The sequence below is a fragment of the Mandrillus leucophaeus genome, unplaced genomic scaffold (assembly GCF_000951045.1).
Source record: "Mandrillus leucophaeus isolate KB7577 unplaced genomic scaffold, Mleu.le_1.0 Scaffold260, whole genome shotgun sequence".
In the NCBI taxonomy this organism is placed as follows: Eukaryota; Metazoa; Chordata; class Mammalia; order Primates; family Cercopithecidae; genus Mandrillus; species Mandrillus leucophaeus.
The window spans coordinates 1,644,007-1,664,389 of NW_012102699.1; the positions used below are offsets into that span (position 1 = coordinate 1,644,007).

At 41.4% G+C, this 20,383-nt stretch overlaps 1 protein-coding gene across 4 annotated transcripts in view; it reads right to left on the minus strand.

Annotated features, from left to right (window-relative positions):
- Nucleotides 1-18,707, minus strand: part of VPS13A (vacuolar protein sorting 13 homolog A (S. cerevisiae)) — a 256,563-nt gene extending 237,856 nt beyond the window's left edge. For all 4 annotated transcript variants that reach the window (XM_011984082.1, XM_011984081.1, XM_011984083.1 and 1 more), the window contains exon 1: nucleotides 18,260-18,707. In XM_011984082.1, coding sequence (XP_011839472.1) covers nucleotides 18,260-18,359 — 100 coding nt within the window. In that variant the 5' untranslated portion in view covers nucleotides 18,360-18,707. The remainder of the gene's footprint in view (nucleotides 1-18,259) is intronic.
- Between the last annotated feature and the right edge of the window lie 1,676 nt (nucleotides 18,708-20,383).

The following is a 20,383-nucleotide window of genomic DNA, read 5'->3' on the forward strand; positions in this document are numbered from 1 at the left end:
CATGACACGATATACGATGAACAGACAACACAGAAGAGTCAGGGTGGCCAAGCAGACACAGAGTCAGCAAAAAGACCAGCACACTCTGAGCAGATCTTTGGAAGGAAGGCACTGAGAGTGGACAGAAGGAGGATGCAGATACTGGGCTGAAGGAGAAGAAAGTTGGGAACCCTACAGGGACTTCCCTGAGCACCATGACTCATTCTGACCCCAAATGCTCCTGGGGAAAGGATGAGTTAAACAGGCATGGAGTAGCCTATTCTTGCCATGGACCTCTAGAATCCTAGCTGAAGGAGGCTCCATGACTCTTACAGACATTTGAGGTTGCAAAGACAGCTGCTTGGGAACTTGGCAGAAACAGGACTCCAGTCTGCATGGAGCCCAGAGGGCCTGGTGTGAGAACGGCTGCAGTGGAGTATGGCCAGGAATGTCCATCTCCCAAAGCTCACCACACACCTCTAGGTAGCTTTGGTCTTTGTTGACTACTGGACTTAGACAGAACAGGACTATCTTGCCCATGGGACAGGGTTTGTCTGATTTGAGTGCCCCCCGCCCCCCATCCCTGGCTGCCGGCCTGTTCCACAGTCCCTGCCTGGACACATCTAATTGGAACATATGCTGATGCCCAACCACAGCACTTCCCGGCAGCCACCACTATAGCTCCTTTGCTGGCAAGCCCCAGCTAACCATCAGAAAGTACTTGCACATGGGCCTCCATCAGCATGCGCCCACCCACAGTTTCCCCCCACTGTTTTGCCAGGACACAGTCACCCACAGCCTCCCCCCACAGCTTTTCCAAAGCATGTGCAGGCCTCACACCCCACTGCCACTGCCCCAACCAAGCACTTTTGCCGGCCCCACCATCAGAGTGTTGCTGCCCAGCAGACCAGGAACACCTTGGCCCCACAAGTGCAAGAGGTGCTTAACCTCGAGGGGACAGAGAACAAAGCCATGTGCCTAGTCCTAACACACCAGGGTTATAGCATGCAAGCCAGGAGTGCTGAGCTGAGCCTTGGCACCCAGAAATCATCAAGAAACTATGCCAGTCAACTAAACTCAATTTACATTACACTCAAACCCTCAGGACATCCAAGAACATAAAAGCAAAAAGCCTCATCCAAAGGATAGCAACTGGAGAGATTAAAGGAACATCAGCCCACAGAGATGAAAAAGAACTAGGGCAAGAACTCTAGTAACTCTATAAGCCTGAGTGTCTTCTTACCTTAAAATGACTGCAGTAGCTCCCCAGCAATGGTTCTTATTTTATTTATTTACTTTTTTAAAGACAGAGTTTTGCTCTGTCGCCTAGGCTGGAGTACAGTGGCACAATTGCGGCTCACTGCAACCTCCACCTTCCAGGTTCAAGTGATTCTCCTGCCTCAGCTTCCTGGGTAACTGGGATTACAGGTGCCCACCACCACACCCAGCTAATTTCTATATTTTAATTAGAGACGGGGTTTCACCATGTTGGCCAGGCTGGTCTTGAACGCCTGACCTCAAGTGATCCACCCACCTCAGCCTACCAAATGCTTGGATTACAGGTGTGAGCCACTGCACCCAGCCTACCGATGGTTCTTAACCAGACTGAAATGATGGGCATAAAATTCAGAAGATACTGAAATTCAGGAGAAACCCAATCCAAGGAATTTAAGGAATCCAGTAAAATGAGTCAAGAGCTGAAAAACGAAAGTCATTTTAAGAAACAACCAAACTGATCTGACAGCGCTAAAAAACCCACTACAAGAACTTCACAATATCATTGGAAGTGTTAACAGCAGAACAGATTAAGCTGAGGAAGGAATCTCAAGAACTTGAAGACTGGTTCTCCAAGTAAGACAAAAATAAGGGAAAAATAACTTTTTAATGGAAAAAATCTCCCAAAAACATGAGATTACGTGAAAAGATCAAATCTATAACTCATTGTTGTCCCTGAAAGAGAGGAAGAGAAAACAAGCAACTTGGAAAACATATTTGAGGATACTGTCCACAAAAATTTCCCCATCCTAGCTAGAGAGGTTGACATGAAAATTCAGGAAATTCATAGAAACCCTGCAAGATACTATGCAAGATGACCATCCCCAAGACACATAATCATCAGATTCTCCAAGGTCAATGTGAAAGAAAAAATATTAAAAGGAGCTAGAGATAAGAGGCAGGTCTACTACAAAGGGAACCCCATCAGGCTAACATCAGACCCTTCAGCAGAAATCCTACAAGCCAGAAGAGATTGGGGACCTAATTCAGCATCCTTAAAGCAAAGAAATTCCAACCAAAATATCATATCCAACCAAACTAAGCTTCATAAGTGAAGGAGAAATAAAATCCTTTTCAGACAAGTAAATGCTAAGTGAACTCACTGCCACCAGACTTGCCTTTTAAGAGGTCCTTAAGGGAGTGCTAACCATGGAAATGAAAGACTGTTACTGGCCACCACAGAAACACACCTAAATACAGAGACCACTAACCCTATAAAGCAACTATACAATCATGTCTACATAATGACCAGCTAACAACACGACGACAGGATGAAATCTGCACATGCCAATATTCATCTTGAATGTAAACAGGCTAAACATCCCACTTCAAAGGCACAGAACGACAATTCATATAAAGAACCAAGAACCAACTGTATGTTGTCTTTATGAAACACATTTCATATGCAATGCCACCCACAGGCTCAAAGTAAAGGAATAAGAAAGATTTATCAAGCTAATGGAAAACAAAAAAGAGCAGGTATGGGTAACTTATTTCAGACAAAACAGACTTGAAACCAACAACAATCATAAAGGACAAAGAAGGGCGTTACAAAATGATAAAAGGTTCAATTCAACAAGAAGACTTAACTATCCTAAATATGTATATACCCAACACTAGAGCATCTAGATTCATAAAACAAGCTCTCAGGGACCTACAGAAACTTAAACAACCACAAAATAAAAGTGGGAGACTTCAATAATCCACTGACAGTATTAAACAGACTTCAAGTCAACACTTCACCAAATGGACTTGAGTGCTACAGAACACCTCACCCAACAAAAACAGAATATACATCATTCTCATATGCACATGGCACCTATCTAAAATCAACCACATGCTCAACCATAAAGCAATTCTCAACAAATTAAAAATCCCACAATCATACCATCATACCAACCATGTTCTCAAGATGACAGTGCAATAAAAATAGATATCAATACCAAGAAGATCTCTCAAAACCATACAATTCCATGGAAATTAAATTGCTCCTGAATGACTTTTGGGTAAACAATGGAATCCTAATTTCGCTGAAATCAAGAAATTCTTTGGGCCAGGCACGGTGGCTCATGCCTGTAATCCCAGTACTTTGCAAGGCGTAGGTGCGGGGATCGCTTGAGCCCAGGAGTTCAGACCAGCCTGGCCAACATGGTGAAACACTGGCTCTGCAAAACACACACAAAAAAATTAGCCAGGTGTGGGAGTGCACACCTGTAGTCCCAGCTACTCAGGAGGCTGAGAGGTGGGAGGACTGCTTGAGCCCGGAAGGTTGAGGCTGCAGTGAGCCGTGTTCATGCCACTCCACTCCAGCCTTGGCAACAGGGCAAGACCCTGACTCAAAAAAAAAAAAAAAAACCACAAAGGAATTATTTGAAACTAATGAAAACAAAGCTACAATATACCAGAATCTCTGGGACACAGCTAACATAGTCTTAAGAGGAAAGTTTATAGTGCTAAATGCCCACATCAAAATGTTAGAAAGATTTAAAGTTAACAACTAACATCATGCCTAAAGGAACTAAAAAATGAGCAAACCCCAAAAAAACCCCAAAGCTAGCCACAGAAAAGAAATAACCAAAATTAGAGTTGAACTGAACAAAAAAAATACAAAAGTTCCTTGAAAGAATACATAAGATAGATTGCCAGCCTGACTAACAAAGAAAAAACAGAGAGAGAGGAGATCCAAATAAACACAATTAGAAATGGCAAAGGGGACATTACCACTGACCCAGAGAAATACAAAAAAAATCCTTAAAGGCTTTTATGAACATCTCTATGCACACAAACTAGAAAATCTACAAGAAATGGATGAATTCCTGGAAACATACAACTTCCCAAGATTGAACCAGGAAGAAACTGAATAGCTGAACAGACCAAGAATGAGTTCTGAAATTGTATAAAATGTCTACCAATCAGAAAAAGCCCTGGACCAGACAGATTCATAACCAAATTCTATCGGACATATAAAGAAAAGCTGGTACCAATCCTACTGAAACTATTCCAAAAAATTGAGAAGGCCTTCTCCAATTAATTTTATTTTATGAGGCCAGCATCATTCTGATAACAAAACCTGGCGGAGACTAACAAAAACAGGACACTTCAGGCCAATATCCCTGATTAACACAAATGCACAAATGCAAAAATCTTCAACAAAACAGTAAACCAAATCCAGCATCTACCATGATCAAGTAGACTTTATTCCTGGTATGCAAAGTTGGTTCAATATACACAAATCAATAAGTGTGATTCATTATAAACAGAACTAACAACAAAAACCACATGATCATCTTGATAGATTCAGGAAAGACTTTTGATAAAATTCAACATCCCTTCATGTTAAAAACCCTCAAAAGACTAAGCATCAAAGGAATATATCTGGAAATAATAAGAGCCATCTATGAAAAACCCACAGCTAACATCACACTGAATGGGCAAAAGTTGGAAGCATTCCCCTTGAGAACCAGGACAACATAATGATCCCTACTTACTCCTATTCAACATAGTTCTGGAAGTCCTAGCCAGAGAAATCAGGAAAGAGAAAGAAATAAAAGGCATCCAAATAGGAAAAGAGGAAGTCAAATCATCCCTGTTTGCAGACAATATGATTTTATACCTAGAAAACTCCACAGTCTCTGCCCATAGGTTCCTAGAACTAATAACTTCAGCCAAGTTTCAGGATACAAAATCAACGTACAAAAATCAGTAGTATTTCTATATACCAATAACATCCAAGCTGAGAGCCAAATCAAGAATTCAATCCCATTCACAATAGCCACAAAAAGAATAAAATGCCTAGGAATTGAGCTAACCAGAGAGGTAAAAGATCTCTACAATGAGAATTACAAAACACTGCTCAAAGAAATCAGAGACAACACAAACAAATGGAAAAACATTCCATTCACATAGACAGGAAGAATCAAAATTGTTAAAATGTCCATACTGCCCAAAGCAATTTACAGATTCAGTGCTATTCCTATCAAACTGCCAATGTTATTTCTCACAGAATTAGAAAAAACTATTTTAAAAATCATATGGGCCCAAAAAAAGAGCTTGAATAGCCAAAGCAACCCTAAACAAAAAGAACAAAGCCTGAGGCATCACACTACCTGACTTCAAACTATACTACAAGGCTACAATAACCAAAACAACATGGCACTGATAAAAAACAGAAATGTAGACCAATGGAACATGTTAGAGAACCCAGAAATAAAGTCAGACACCTACAACCATCTGATTTTAACAAAACTGACAAGCAATGAGAAAAGGACTCCCTATTCAATAAATGGTGTGGGGATAACAGCCAGCCATATGCAGAAGACTGAAACTGGATCCTACCTTTCACCATATACAAAAATCAACTCAAGACAGGTTAAAGACTTAAATGTAACCTAAAACTATAAAAACCCTAGAAGAAAACTTAGGGAATACCACGCTGGACATAAGCCCTGGCAGAGATTTCATGATGAAAATTCCAGAACTGCAAAAAAACACAAAATTGGCAAGTGGGACCCAATTAAAACTAAAGAGCTCTTGCACAGAAAATGAAACTGTCCACAGAGTAAACACATGACCTACAAAATGGGAGGAAATATTTGCAAGCTATACATCCAACAAAGGTCTAATTATCCAGAATCGATTAGGAACTTAAATGAACAGGCAAAAAACAACCCCATTTAAAAAATGGGCAATGGACATGAACAGACACCTCTCAAAAGACACACGTGGCCAAGAAACACGGGGAAAAAAAAAAAAAAAACAACATCACTAATCATTAGAGGAAAGCAAATGAAAAGCAATGAGATACCATCCTACACCAGTCAGAATGGCTATTACTAAAAAGTCAAAAATAACAGATGCTGATGAGGTTGCAGAGAAAAGGGAACACTTACACACTGCTGGTGGGAATGTAAATTAGTTCAGCCACTTTGGAATGTAGTTTGGAGATTTAAGAACTAAGAACTACCAAAGAATTAAGAACTACCATTATAACCAGCAATCCCATTACTGGATATATACCCAAAGGACTGTAAACTGTCCTACCATAAGGACACATGCATGCGTATGTTCATCACAGCACTACCTCACAATAGCAAAGACATAGAATCAAAATAAATGTCTGTCAACAATGGACTGGATAAAGAAAACGCAGTATATATTCACGATGGACTACCACACAGCCATAAAAAGGAACAAAATTACGTCCTTTGCAGCAACATGGATGCCACTGGAGACCATTATCCTAAGCGAGTTATCACAGGAAAAGAAAACCAAATATCGCATATTCTCACTTACAAGAGGGTGTTAAACCTTGAAGTACTGTGTTAGTCTATTGTTGTGTTGCTATAAAGAAATACCTGAGCCTGGGTAACTTACAAAGAAAAGAGGTTTAACTGGCTCATGGTTCTGCAAGCTGTACAGGAAGCATGGCACCAGCATCTATCTGCCCAGATGCTGGGGAGGACGCAGGAAGCTTTCAATCATGACAGAAGGCAAAAGGGGGGCCAGAATGTCACATGGCCACAGCAGGAGCAAGAGGGGGAGTGCACAGGGAGGTGTCACACACTTAACCAGATCTTGCAAGAACTACTGCAAGGACAGCACCAAGCCATGAAAGATCCACTCCCATGACCCAACTGTCTCCCACCAGTCCCCACCTCCAACAATAGGGATTACAATTAAATATGAGACTTGGTGGGGACAGGTATTCAAACTCTATCCAGCTCCCACCAGTCCCCACCTCCAACAATGGGGATTACAATTAAATATGAGACTTGGTGGGGACATGTATTCAAATTCTATCCAGCTCCCACCAGTCCCCACCTCCAACAATGGGGATTACAATTAAATATGAGACTTGGTGGGGACATGTATTCAAACTCTATCCAGTACACATGGACACAAGGAAACAACAAACACCGAGGCCTACTTGAGGGTGGAGAGTGTGGGGAGGATGAGGATCAAAAAACTATCTATCGGGTACTATATTCTCTATCTGGGTGACAAAATAATTTATACATCAAACCCTAGTGACACACAATTTACCCACACAACAAACCTGCACATGTACCCCATGAACCTGAAATAAAAGTTAGCAGGGAAAAAAAAGGAAGAAAAGGTTAAACACACAAAATGGGAAATATTTGCAAATCATATATCTGATAAGAAGCTAATATCTAATATGTGTGTGTATATGTATACAGTATATATGTATGTATGTTACATATATGTATGTATTACACTGTCTACATATATACATATATACTGCATGTATACATATATACATATATACTGTATACATACATACATATATGTATATATACACACTATATACACTATATATACACACACTATATACACACACACACACACACACACACACTCTGGATATTAGCTCCAGTGTACAGCTGTACAGCTTGCAGAACCATGAGCCAATTAAACCTCTTTTCTTTGTAAATTATATACACACATATGTATACATACATATACTATATATGTATACAGTATATATATAAACATATAAACTCTTACAACTCAAAAAACAACCTGATTAAAAGATGAACAAAGGACTTAAATAGATATTTCTCCAATTAAGATATACAAATGGTCAATAAGCCCATGAAAAGATGTTCAACATTAATAACTAGAGAAATGTAAATGAAAACTACAAGATACCACCTCATATCCATTCGGATAACTACTATCAAAAAAAGAGAAAATACATGTTGGTAAGGATGTGGAGAAATTGCGACCCTTGTACACTGTTGGTAGGAATGTAAAATGGTACAGCCACTATGGAAAGTAGTATGATGGTTCCTCAAAAAAATTGATAATAGAATTACCATGTGATCCAGTAAATCTCCTTCTGGGTATGTAACCCAAAAATCTGACAGCAGAGTTAAGCTCAAAGAAAAATGTCCATGTTCATAACACCATTATTCACAACAAAAAAAAGATGGAAGCTGCCCAACTTTTCATCAACAGATGAATGGAGAAACAAAATGCAGTATATACATACAATGGGATACTATTTAGCCTGAAAATTTATGAAATTCTGACATTTACTACAACATGGATGCACCTTGAGGATACATGCTAAGTAAAAGAAACCAGTAACAAATGGCAAACACTGTATAATTCCACTTACACTTCAAGTATTCGAATTCACAGAGATCAAAAGTAGAATGAAGGTTACTGGGGTCTAGCAAGAGGGTGGAATGGGTAGTCACTGCTTAACGGGTATGGTGGTTCAGTTTTGCAAGATGAAGAATTCAGGAGATGAATGGTGGTGATGGTTGCACAACAACGTAAGTGTACCTATTACATGACGTGTACACTTAAAATAGTTAAGACAGGCCGGGAGTGGTGGCTCACACCTGTAATCCCAGCACTTTGGGAGGCCCAGGTGGGCAGATTATGAGGTTAAGAGATCGAGACCATCCTGGCCAACATAGTGAAACACCGTCTCTACTAAAAATACAAAAATTAGCTGGGCAGGGTGGTGTGCGTCTGTAGTCCCAGCTACTCAGGAGGCTGAGGCAGAAGAATTGCTTGAACCCGGGAGGCGGAGGTTGCAGTAACCGGAGATCACGCCACTGCACTCCAGGCTGGGCAACAGAGCGGGACTCCATCTCAAAAATAAAAATAAATAAAAATAAATAAAGGAGTTCTTCAGAAAGAAAGAAAATGATTTAAACCAAAAACTCAGATTTACAGGAGCATTAGAGAATTAAGAGATGAAGGTAAATTAAGTCTTTTCTTCCTTATTCTTAAATTAACAGAAAAATTATGTCCAAAATACTAACAGCAGCAATTCACTGGATTATTATAGCTTATGGATAAATGAAAATAATGACAACAATATTATAATGGGCAGAAGGGAGGAATCTGTATACTCTATTGTAAGACAGAGTATTATGTATACTACCTCCATTTTCCATGAAGTAGTACAGTGGGATTTTTTTGGTTTTGTTTTTTTTTGAGACGGAGTTTCACACTGCCGCCCAGGCTGGAGGGCAGTGGTACAATCTCTGCTCACTGCCTCCCAGTTCAAGCAATTCTCATACCCCAGCCTCCTGAGTAGCTGAGACTACAGGCCCACATTACCATGCCCAGCTAATTTTTTGTATTTCTAGCAGAGACAGGGTTTCACCATGTTGATCAGGCAGGTCTCGAACTTTTAATCTTAAGTGATCCGCTGGCCTCAGTCCCCCAAAGTGCTGGAATTACAGACGTGAGCCACTGTGCCTGACCTATAATGTTATTTGGATGCGGACTTGGAGTAGTTTTAGGTGAACAGCGCAAACTGTAAGACAACCACTTAAATAAATTAAGAAGTATAACTGGTATGCTAAGACAGGAGAAAAAAATTAAATCATATCAAAAGATCAATTAAAACCAGAGACGGCAAAAGAGGAGGGGAAGACTGTTTAAAACGGAAACAAGTAAAACAAACAGAAAACAGCTATAAATATGACACTGTCAAAGGAAAATAAAGTTTTTTCTCTCTACTCTCATATTCAACATAGAACCCTTCTGTAACCAGATGTATGAAGTTTTTCCCTCCCATCCCTAAACAGTTCTCGAACAGACACCAACTATAATTCAATTAAATAATGATACTATCTACCTAGAGATAGTGTTATATCCGGCCAGGCGCGGTGGCTCACGCCTGTAATTCCAGCACTTTGGGAGGCCAAGGCGGGTGGTTCACAAGGTCAAGAGATCGAGGCCATCCTGGTCAACGTGGTGAAACTCCATCTCTACCAAAAATACAAAAATTAGCCTGGTGTGGTGGCGGGTGCCTGTAGTCCCAGCTACTCGGCTGAGGCAGGAGAATCACTTGAACCTCAAAGGCGGAGGTTGCAGTGAGCCGAAATTGCACCACTGCACTCCAGCCTGGCAAAAGAGCAAGACTCTGTCTCACAAAAAAAAAGAAAAAGAAAAAAGAAAAAGAAAAAGACAAAAGAGATACTGTCATATCCCACACGGTAAGGGCTCAGTTCCATAAGACTGCCCCTCACTTCAGATGCCAGTCACAAGCCCCAGGCTGTGATCTGTGCTTCTGACTGACCAGCTATAAATCAGAGTTCGCACAACTTTTTAATTTGGTTTGATAATTTGCTGGGATAACTCACAAAACTCAGGGAAATACTTATATTTTAACAGTTTATCATAAAGGATATTACAAAGGATACAGATAAAGAGATGGACAGGGCAAAGTAAGGCGGTGGAGAGCTTCCATGTCCCCCCTGTTGTGGACTTTGGTATCTGCACAGGTCTCGGAACCAATCCCCTGAAGATACTGAGGGCTAAATGCATACATCATGACCAAATGGGATTTATTCTAGGTATGCAAGGCTAGTTCAACATTCAAAGATCAATCACTGTAATCTATCACACCAACAGGTTAAAGAAGAAAAAAATCCTATAATAGTAATAGATGCAGAAAAAAACATTTGACAAAATCCAGTATTCTTTTGTTTTTGTTGTTCTGAGATGGAGTCTTGCTCTGTCACCTACGCCGGAGTGCAGTGGCACAATCTCGGCTCACTGCAACCTCCACCGACTGTGTTCGAGCGATTCTCATGCCTCATCCTCCCAAGTAGCTGGGACTACAGGTGCCCGCTACCATACCCAGCTAATGTTTGTATTTTTAGTAGAGACAGGGTCTCACCAAGTTGGCAAGGCTGGTCTCGAACTCCTGGCCTCAACTGATCTGGCCACTTCAGCTTCCCAAAGTGCTGAAATTACAGGCATGAGCCACCATGCCCGGCCCCAACATTCTTGAAGGAAAAGAAAACACTCAGCAAAGCAGGAATAGATGTGTATGTATGACAGAAAACAAAAAAATTCAGAGTATTTGTTGCCTCTGAAGATAAGGGTAGGAATAGATCAGGAAAGATCAGGAAAAAGACTTTCTGGGGTGATGGTCATGTTCTATATCTTGACGGGGTTTGAGTTACACATGTGTATGTATTTGTCAAAACTCAGTCAATGTACACTTAAGATTTGCATATTTTCTTCTATATACATTTTACCTCAAAAGGAAAAAATAAGCAAATACTAAACTCTAATTAATGATACACATGCTAAAGTATTTAGGAGGAAATGAACTCATCTCTATAACTTACTCTGAAATACATTTAATAATATGAATTGATGCATGGATAGAGAAATGATCGATGGATAGGTATGTGACAAAACGTGTGGTTAAGTATTAATGGTATTCCGTTATACGGATATGCCAGTTTATCCAATCACCTGTTGGTGGATACTTGGATTGTTTCCCATTTGGGGCTATTAAAAATAAAGCTGCTATGAACACTTGTGTGCAAATCTTTGCATGAACATATGCTTTCATTTCTCTTGGGTAAACACGCAGAAGTGCAATGGCTTGATAATATGGTAGATATATGTTTAAAGAAATTGCCAAATTGTTTTCCCAAGTTGTAACATTTTACATCCCCAGGAGAGATATAATAGAGATTTCCAGTTTTTCCACATCCTCACCACCACTTGCTATAGTCAGCAATAAAAAGGAATAGATTATTGATTGTACTACTATATGGATGAATCTCAAAATAATTATGCTGAAATAAGCCAGACTGAAAGAATACAAACTGTACAATCCCATTTATACAAGTCTAGAAATCTCAATATGCAGTAACAGAAAGCAAATCAGCAAAAACCTGAGGACAAGAAGGGTAAAAGGGACAAGGAGGGTTAGAAGATGTGGTTTACAAAAAGGCACAAGGAAACTTTAAGGTATGATATATATGTTCATTATCATGTTATGATTGTGACCTGCATGCATATATACACTAAAACTTATCAAATTGTACACTTTAACATACATTTTACCTGATGTAAATTATACCTCAATAAACCTGTTAATACATAATACTAATGACAGAATCTAGATAATGGGTATATGCAGAGGTACTATAAAATCTCATAACACTTTTTATAATAAAATGTTTCATAGTCTTTAAAGTTCTATTAAAATATCTTAGAATATAAATACAAAAATAATATGTAAGGAATTAGAATTGGTCATTAACACCAGACTGTAAGAATCATTTGTTTGGCTCCCTAGTGTATTCTGGGCACAGAAGAATGACTCCTTAAAATAAAAAACTGTATCCTAACTGAATCTTCATTTTCCTGTACTGCTTCTGGTATAATGGGGGTATGGAGTTAAGTGGCCACTAAACACATGGTTCTATTATAAAGGGAAAACTGGGAGATTAACATTTCAAAAACAGAATATGTATGTTAGTTAATAGACAAGAAATCTGAACTTCTAATGTTACATGAAGATGTTAGGCATTATCAAAAAAAATTACAAATTTGTCCAAGTATCATGATTTTGGAGCAAACAAAATAGTGACAAAGGAGGCTAACTTAAGAAGGGGCTACAAAGTACAGGTACTTCCTGTGTTACAAATGATAATTCTATCACACAAGCCACCTTTACTACTGCTTTTGTCTATTTAAAATTCTAATATTTTTCTCCTTAATGTTCTCTTAAAATGTACCCAACTGTGCATCACAGTCCCCAGTGTCATTTGTTTAAAAAAAGATTCTGATGTCCTATTCCAGATACATAATTTATAATCTCTGGGGGCAGGTTCAAAAATTAGTATTCATAACAAGCACCTACGGCTGATTCTGATGCAGCCTAGCTCTTAAAGAAAATATGTGAAATGGCCAGACGCTGTGGCTCACACCTGTAATCCCAGCACTCTGGGAGGTCAAGGCGGGCAGAACACTTGAGGTCAGGCATTCGAGACCAGCCTGGTTGACATGGTGAAACCCCGTCCCTACTAAAAATACGAAAATTAGCCATGCATGGTGGTGGGCACCTTTAATCCCAGCTACTTGGGAGGCTGAGGCAGGAGAATCACTTGAGGCTAGGAGACAGAGGTTGCAGTGAGCCGAGATCACATCACTGCACTCCCACCTGGGTGACAGAACAAGACTCCGTCTCAAATAAAATAAAAAAAAAAAAGAAAAAGAAAAAGAAAACATGTGAAATGCTACGTTGCTTGAGAAAGGTGGAAGGATAAATTTCAGATGAGTCTATGAAATATTACCACCTCTCTAGATGATATATGGGAAGGGAGAATTATAAATAGAAGTGTATAAAAAGTATACCTTACCCACATCAAAATTTGCCAAGAGTTAGTCCTGGAATGAAGCTCAATTCCTTTTTCCTTCCCTGTCAGACAGATTCTTCTAGCAGTGAGTCTACTTACTGTATTGAACCCAGTACCGCAGCACTCTTCTGCTGCATTATAGTTAAATGCAGGTTTTTGGAAAACTCATAATTCTTATATAAGAATGCTTCCATGGGAAAATGCATTCTGATTTCCAAAGAATCCATCTCAGCAACAAATTTTCAGATCACCATCCATTATTAGTAATGACTGAATACTAATTGATATTATTATACTAACACGCTAATACTGAAATTTGCTGGATTATTACACAGAAGCCTTGCAAAAGCACACATTTACAACTACCAATAGGTCCTTTGTGTTAGACCATAAAATATTATCTTAAAATTTTCCTATGCAGCATCTAGTTTCTGTCTTTTTATTTTTATTTTATTTTATTTTATTTTTTGAGGCAGGGTCTTGCTCTGTCACCCAGGCTAGAAGGTAGTGGCGCTATCTTAGCTCACTGCAACCTATGTCTCCCAGCTTCAAGCAATTCTCCTTCCTCAATCTCCTGAGTAGCTGGGATTACAGGCGAGCGCCACAGTAGCAAGCTAATTTTTGGATCTTATTTTTTTAGTAGAGATGAGGTTTCACCACATTGGCCAGGCTGGTCTGAAGTGATCCACCCTCCTCAGTCTCCCAAAGTGCTGGGATTACAGGCATGAGCTGCTACATCTGGCCATCTAGTTTCTATTACAGAAATTTTCAAACAATGTTTTTTAAAAATCCTCCAAATTTGTCAAATTACTACTTTTGAAATTCTCAAAGAATATTTTTTAAAAATACTCCAGCTATTATTTAAAGTTTCATCTATCAAAACATAACCAATTTCTATAAATAAAACACTGACATTTTATTTTATTTTGAGACAGAGTCTCGCTGTCTGTTGCCTCGGTTGGAATGCAGTGGCATGATCAGAGCTCACTGTAATCTCAAACTTCTATGCTCAAGCCATCTTCCTACCTCAGCCTCCCAAAGTGCTGGGATTACAGCAATGAGCACCACACCTGGACAATGACTTGTTTTTAATTATTTGATAAAGACTAAAGTTAGAGGGATCATACTACCTGATTTCTAGACTAACTACACAGACACAGTTATCAAGACAGTGTAGTATTGGTGAAATGACAGACGCATAGATTGTTGAGACAGACTAAATCCGCACAGTATTAAGTCTACTGATTTTTTTTTTTTTTACAAAATGCAAAGATAATGCAACAGAGAAAGGATCGTCTTTTTTAGCAAGTGGTGCTGAACAATTGGATATTTGCATCCACATGCAAACAAATGAACCTCAACCTTTAACACATATCTTATACCCTGCACAAAAAGAGATCCAAAACCTAAAACTACGACACTTCCATAAGACAACGTAGGAGAACATCTTTGACTTTGGGTTGGGAAAAGATTTCTTAGATATGAATACCAAAAGCCATGATTCATAAAAGAAATATTTTATAAACTGGGCTTTATCTAAAATTTAAAATGTATGCTGTACAAAAGACAAAATGGGAAAAGACTGAGAAAATATTTTCAAATTACATAGCTGATGAAGCACTGGTATGCTTAATATTTAAAGAACTCTCAAAACTCAACAATAAGAAAACAAACACTTTGGAAAAAGAGTTGGGCTGTTCCTCAAAAGGTTACACAAAGAGTCAGCATATGACCAAGCAATTCCACTTCTAAGTATATATCCAAGAGAATTTAAAACATACATCCACAAAAAAACTTGAACATGAATGTTCAGTGGCATTATTCATAGTATCCAAAAGGTGGATGTTTAGGAATAATCTAAATATCCAACAACTGGTGAATACACATAAATTGTGGTCTATGAATACAATGGAATATTATTCAACCAAAGAGCAAATGAAATAGTCATACATCCTTCAACATGGAGGAACCTTGAAAATACATTAGGTTAAAGAAGCCAGAAACAAAAGGCCATATATTATATAATTCCACTTAAATGAAACGTCCAGAATTACCAAATCCATAAAGACCGAAAGTAGGTTAGTGGTTGCCAGAGGTGCAGTAGTGAGAAGTGGGAGGAAATTGGGAGTCACTCCTAATGGGCATGAGGTTTAATTTTGGGGTGCCGAAATGTTCTGGAACGAGAGAATGGTGATGGTTGTACATTTTTGTGACTATACTAAAAAACACTGAATTGTACATATTAAAAGGGTGAAATTTGTGGTATATGAATTAAATCTCAATCAAAAACAAAAACAAAAACAAACCGTACAACCCAATTTAAAATGAACCTGCAATCCCACTCTTAGGTATTTATCCAAGAGAAATAACAATTATATTCACACAAACACCTGTACATGGATGTTTATGACAGCTTTATTCATAACCTCCAAAAACTGAAATATCCTTCAACCATCAAACAGATAAATACTTACAGTTAGGCGGGCGCAGTGGCTCATGCCTGTAATCCCAGCCCTTTAGGAGGCAGCGGCAGGCGGATCGCTTGAGGTCAGGAGTTTGAGACCAGCCTGGCCAACATGGCAAAACCCCGTCTCTACTGAAAATACAAAAATTAGCGGGACGTGGTGGCGCGCCCGTAGTCCCAGCTATCCATGAGGCTGAGGCACGAGAATCACTTGAACCTGAGAGGCGGAGGTTGCAGTGAGCAAAGATTGTGCCACTGCACTCCAGCCTGAGCGACAGCGTGAGACTCTCTCTCAAAACCAAACAAACATACAGTCCATCCACAGAGTGAAACACTACTCAAAAATACGGAAATGAAATTCACTAATGTATGCGATAAATGGACGAATTAAACCCAGACCCAAAAGGCTACATACCATATAATTCCATTTATATGCACTCTGGAAAAAAAAAAACTAGAGGGATGGGGCTGGGTGCGGTGGCTCACGTCTGTAATCCCAGCACTTTGGGAGGCCGAGGCGGGCGCATCACGAGGTCAGGAGATGGAGACATCCTGGCTAACACAGTAAAACCCAGTCTCTACTGAAAATACAAAAAATTAGCCGGGCATGGTAGCACGCGCCTGTAGTCGCAGCTACTCGGGAGGCTGAGACACGAGAATTGCTCGAACCCGAGAGGCGGAGGTTGCAGTGAGCTCAAATCGCGCCACTGCAGCCTGGGCGACAGGGCGAGACTCATCTCAAAAAACAAAAAAAAAAAACAAAAAAAAAAAAAAACAGAGGGATAGAAACGGATGACTGGTTGCCAGGAGGCGGCGTGAGGTCAACTACAAAGGAGCAGCTGAGAGAATTCGGGAGGCTTGATGAAACTTTTATGTGTCATTATTGTGGTGGTAGATACATGCCTCTTAGCATTTGTCAAGAACTGTATCACAAGAGTGAATTTTACTGCATGTAAATTTTAAATAAGTAAGTTGATTAGTCACACTCTAAACAAACCTCCACCCTGAGTGCAGAAGCAAGGTTCCACTACAGATCAAAGTTCACCTCAAGTATTCTTAAGGCTTCCTTCTGAGGTAGATGGGAGACAAATTTCATTTTCACTTTGCAACTAAGAAGCTACATAAACAGTCTGCAAGTTTCTCGTACTAATCAAACAGGCTGAGCAGCTATCGCTATGACCCTAGTTTTTGTAGTCCACTCACTCTCCATCATGACACTAGGTCCCCACCGTAGTAACATTCTTTAAAATCAAACTAAATTACCTGTTTACATCATCTCATAAACGACAAGAGTCGAGATAAGCATTTTAGAAGAAGGCTGGAAGTGTGTGCATAGACAAAAATAGTTAAAATTACTTTAAATATATATTTAAACACACTACTCACACACAAAATTAACCCTCACTGTAGCCTGGGAAATTCATTTCATAAAGGAGTCTAATGTCTAGCGGGTGTTTAAAATAAACAAGAGAATAATACAAAAACAGATGGAAACATTAAAAATGAGGCTCTCAGTAAGGCAGAACCCCAAACTAAACGGACACAAGGAAAGCTCGGTCCTTCACCACCTAGGCAGCGTAGGGCCCTGCTCAGTCCGGTCTTTTGCAGGTCTGAGACGTTGCACCGCACGCCTTGGTTTTTCTTTAAAATTCGGCAATTCACTCTGACCCACATATCCTGAAGCCTTGAAAATGTGACACATTCCTGGGTCAGGCTGTTAACTGCAACCACACAAACAACTTTCTGAGTTACTCTACACGTGAGTTTCCTTTTTGTTATCGGCCGAACCCAAGGCGAGAGAGCCGGCGTCCGGGTCCTACGGCCGGAAGCGGGAGAGCAGAAAGCACCACGGGTCTAGCCGGGAACGGAGGCTGGGGAAGCTAGGAAGCGGGCGTCCCAGGTCACAGCGCCCTGCCTTCACTTGCGAGGCAGCCTGCAACACGCGGGGGCTTTCTGGGGCCTCCCTCATAACCCCAGGGGGCAAAGGACAGGGATGGGACCCAGCCAAGGAGGGCGTCGTCTCGATTCCTCGCCCCGCGCGGCTAAAGCTGGACCGCGCGGGGCCAAGGGTAGAGAAGGGCCCCTCGCCAGGACTTGAACGCCAGACCCACGGAGCCCACTGCAGGTTCGCTCCGCTCAGAAAATACAAACCTTTTCATTCCGCACTCGTAACCCTCTCCTTCCCCGCAAAATATAAACAACCCGAGGGGGGAGGCCCGGGAACTGCCGCCTGGCTTTACGTAACTTGACCCAGAGGCTGGCGGCGGCAGGTGGCTGCACCCGGCGAGCAAGGTGCTCGAAGCCCCGAGAACGCCGGAGCCCGCTCGGGCAGAGAAATGGCCCGGAGGCAGGAGAGGCCGGGGAGCGGCGGCGCCCTCTTTACCTTTCCAGATGCCCAGAGAGAGCTGGGACGTGTCCAGGTCCACCACATAGTCCCCCAAGAACCGGTTCAATACGTCCACGACCACCGACTCGAAAACCATGCTCCTCAGCCGTGGTGGGCACGGCGGCCGGCCCGTGCGCTCCTCCTCCCGCCGCCTTCCCCACGCCCCTCCCTTGAGGCCGTTCGGTTCACCGGCTCCGGGGCGGCTCCGGCTGCGGCGCCCCCACTGGCCAGACGCGCAGCCCCAGCGCGAGCTCAGCGAGGGACGGAGACGGCTGCTCTCACGACGCGTGCGCAGGTCTGTGCTCGACTGGAGGCGGAGCGCGGCGCAGACCTGGGCGCGCAGCCCCGAGAGGGAGGAAAGGCGGCTGCGCGGCCGCAGCTCTGGAGGGTTCCCTTTTCGCGCCGAGCACGGCTCCTCTTTCCTGTCGGCCCCGCCTCCTCCCCATTGCCTGGCAACCGGACACCGGCCTGGAGCTACCAGATTTTTTCCGACCCCGCCCCCTCCTGCAGATCAGAGTCCCCAACGGCCCCCCGGAACGGGGCGGGTGCGGGGCGGTTACGCCGGACGGGAACGCCCCTCCCCCTAGAAGGTGGTGGCCGCCTCCAAGCGTACGGGAGGGCTCGCCCCTGAGTAAGAGTGGGCAGATCCCAGCCCAGTTGCCGGAGGCTTCCAGGGGGCTGTCCCAGGGAGCATCTCCCCCCATTATTACAGGCTGGGAGGGTCCAGTAAGCCTGGGTGTCTCGGCGCCTGTAACCTCCCGCCTGGCCTTTAGGAGGACTTAACTTCCTGCTGCGAGTCGAGGATGGAATTACATAGTCCCTGCCCCGCATCTGAGATGAGCACCCATTTTTGGTCAAGTCGTTTATGCGGAGCCGTCTTTCATTCCAAAGAGTGACACGCTTCCCTGCAGATAAGAGTTAGAGTCAGCCGGTCTGGAAACTACTGAACACCCTCCAAGAAATACTGAGAGTGCTGGACCCCTGACCCCTAAGCCTCCACCGAACCACTGACCTAAAATAAATTACAATTACAGCTCTTTCGACCCGTTTGGTCTTATTTAGAAGTAATCCCAAAGGCCTGAGGTCACAGAGATGCTAAATGTGAGGTTTAGAGAACTGTAATTAATCATCTTCAGGACCGAAAAAGTGTACATTGAGCGTTTTCTCTTTGCACATTAAAGGAATAATGATTGATTTCTATTAATTCCTGTGTCATTTTACGACTTTTTGTGCATAGTCACCAGATTTTTCAAAATTAAATGTTTAAGGTGTGCCTTTGCACGTAGAATGCCTGACAAAAACTATAAATTTTGACATGAGTTTATGAATGATTTTTATATAATTTTATATTTGAAGGACCTTTATGAGGTCTCCAACCTCTTAGTCTTAAATATAATGAAACTGAAATGTTAGGGATGTGTGCAACGTCATACAACCAATGTCCTGTGGAAGAACTGGAACCTGACCCTTCTGATTGGCCGCCACCCCTCCTGCTTCTCTTGCATTCAGCTAACAATCTACTTCAGAACACCTGCACGGAGAAACTAATAGAGGCTAAAATACCTAGGAAAGGGAAGAGCTGTACATAATGTGGCATTTTGCCATCGCGCTATTAATAAGAAGCCAGATACACAGAAGCTGCAAAATTCCACTGTTATATCTAGCACTACAAATTCAAAGTTAAAAGAATTTCCAGAACTCCAAAAATACATCTTAAGTATCTTGCAAACGCTTTCATATTAGTTTTCTACAATCTAGGAAAATTTTATGGAAGTGAGGAAGGGGAAGGGATGTTGCTGGAAAGTTAGAGGTATAAGCATAAAGCAATGAAAAAATTCTGCTGAGGAAGTGTTAGAAATAAGTGGATGCATACTGTAACCGAATTCTTATCTAGTGTTAGATGTACATGAACTTGCTTCGTAAATACTGAAAGACAATATTTTGCATTCAGTCTTTGTATTGCTTAATCCATCTAAGGAAGTTTGTAAGCAAAAATATATTAACATCACCATGTAAAAGGTATGCTCATTAAACCAACAAACCAAATTTCTGTTGTACCTTGAAAAATAAGCCCAAGGACTACTATAAAGCTCAAGTTTCAAATTAGGACGTAAGTCAGTG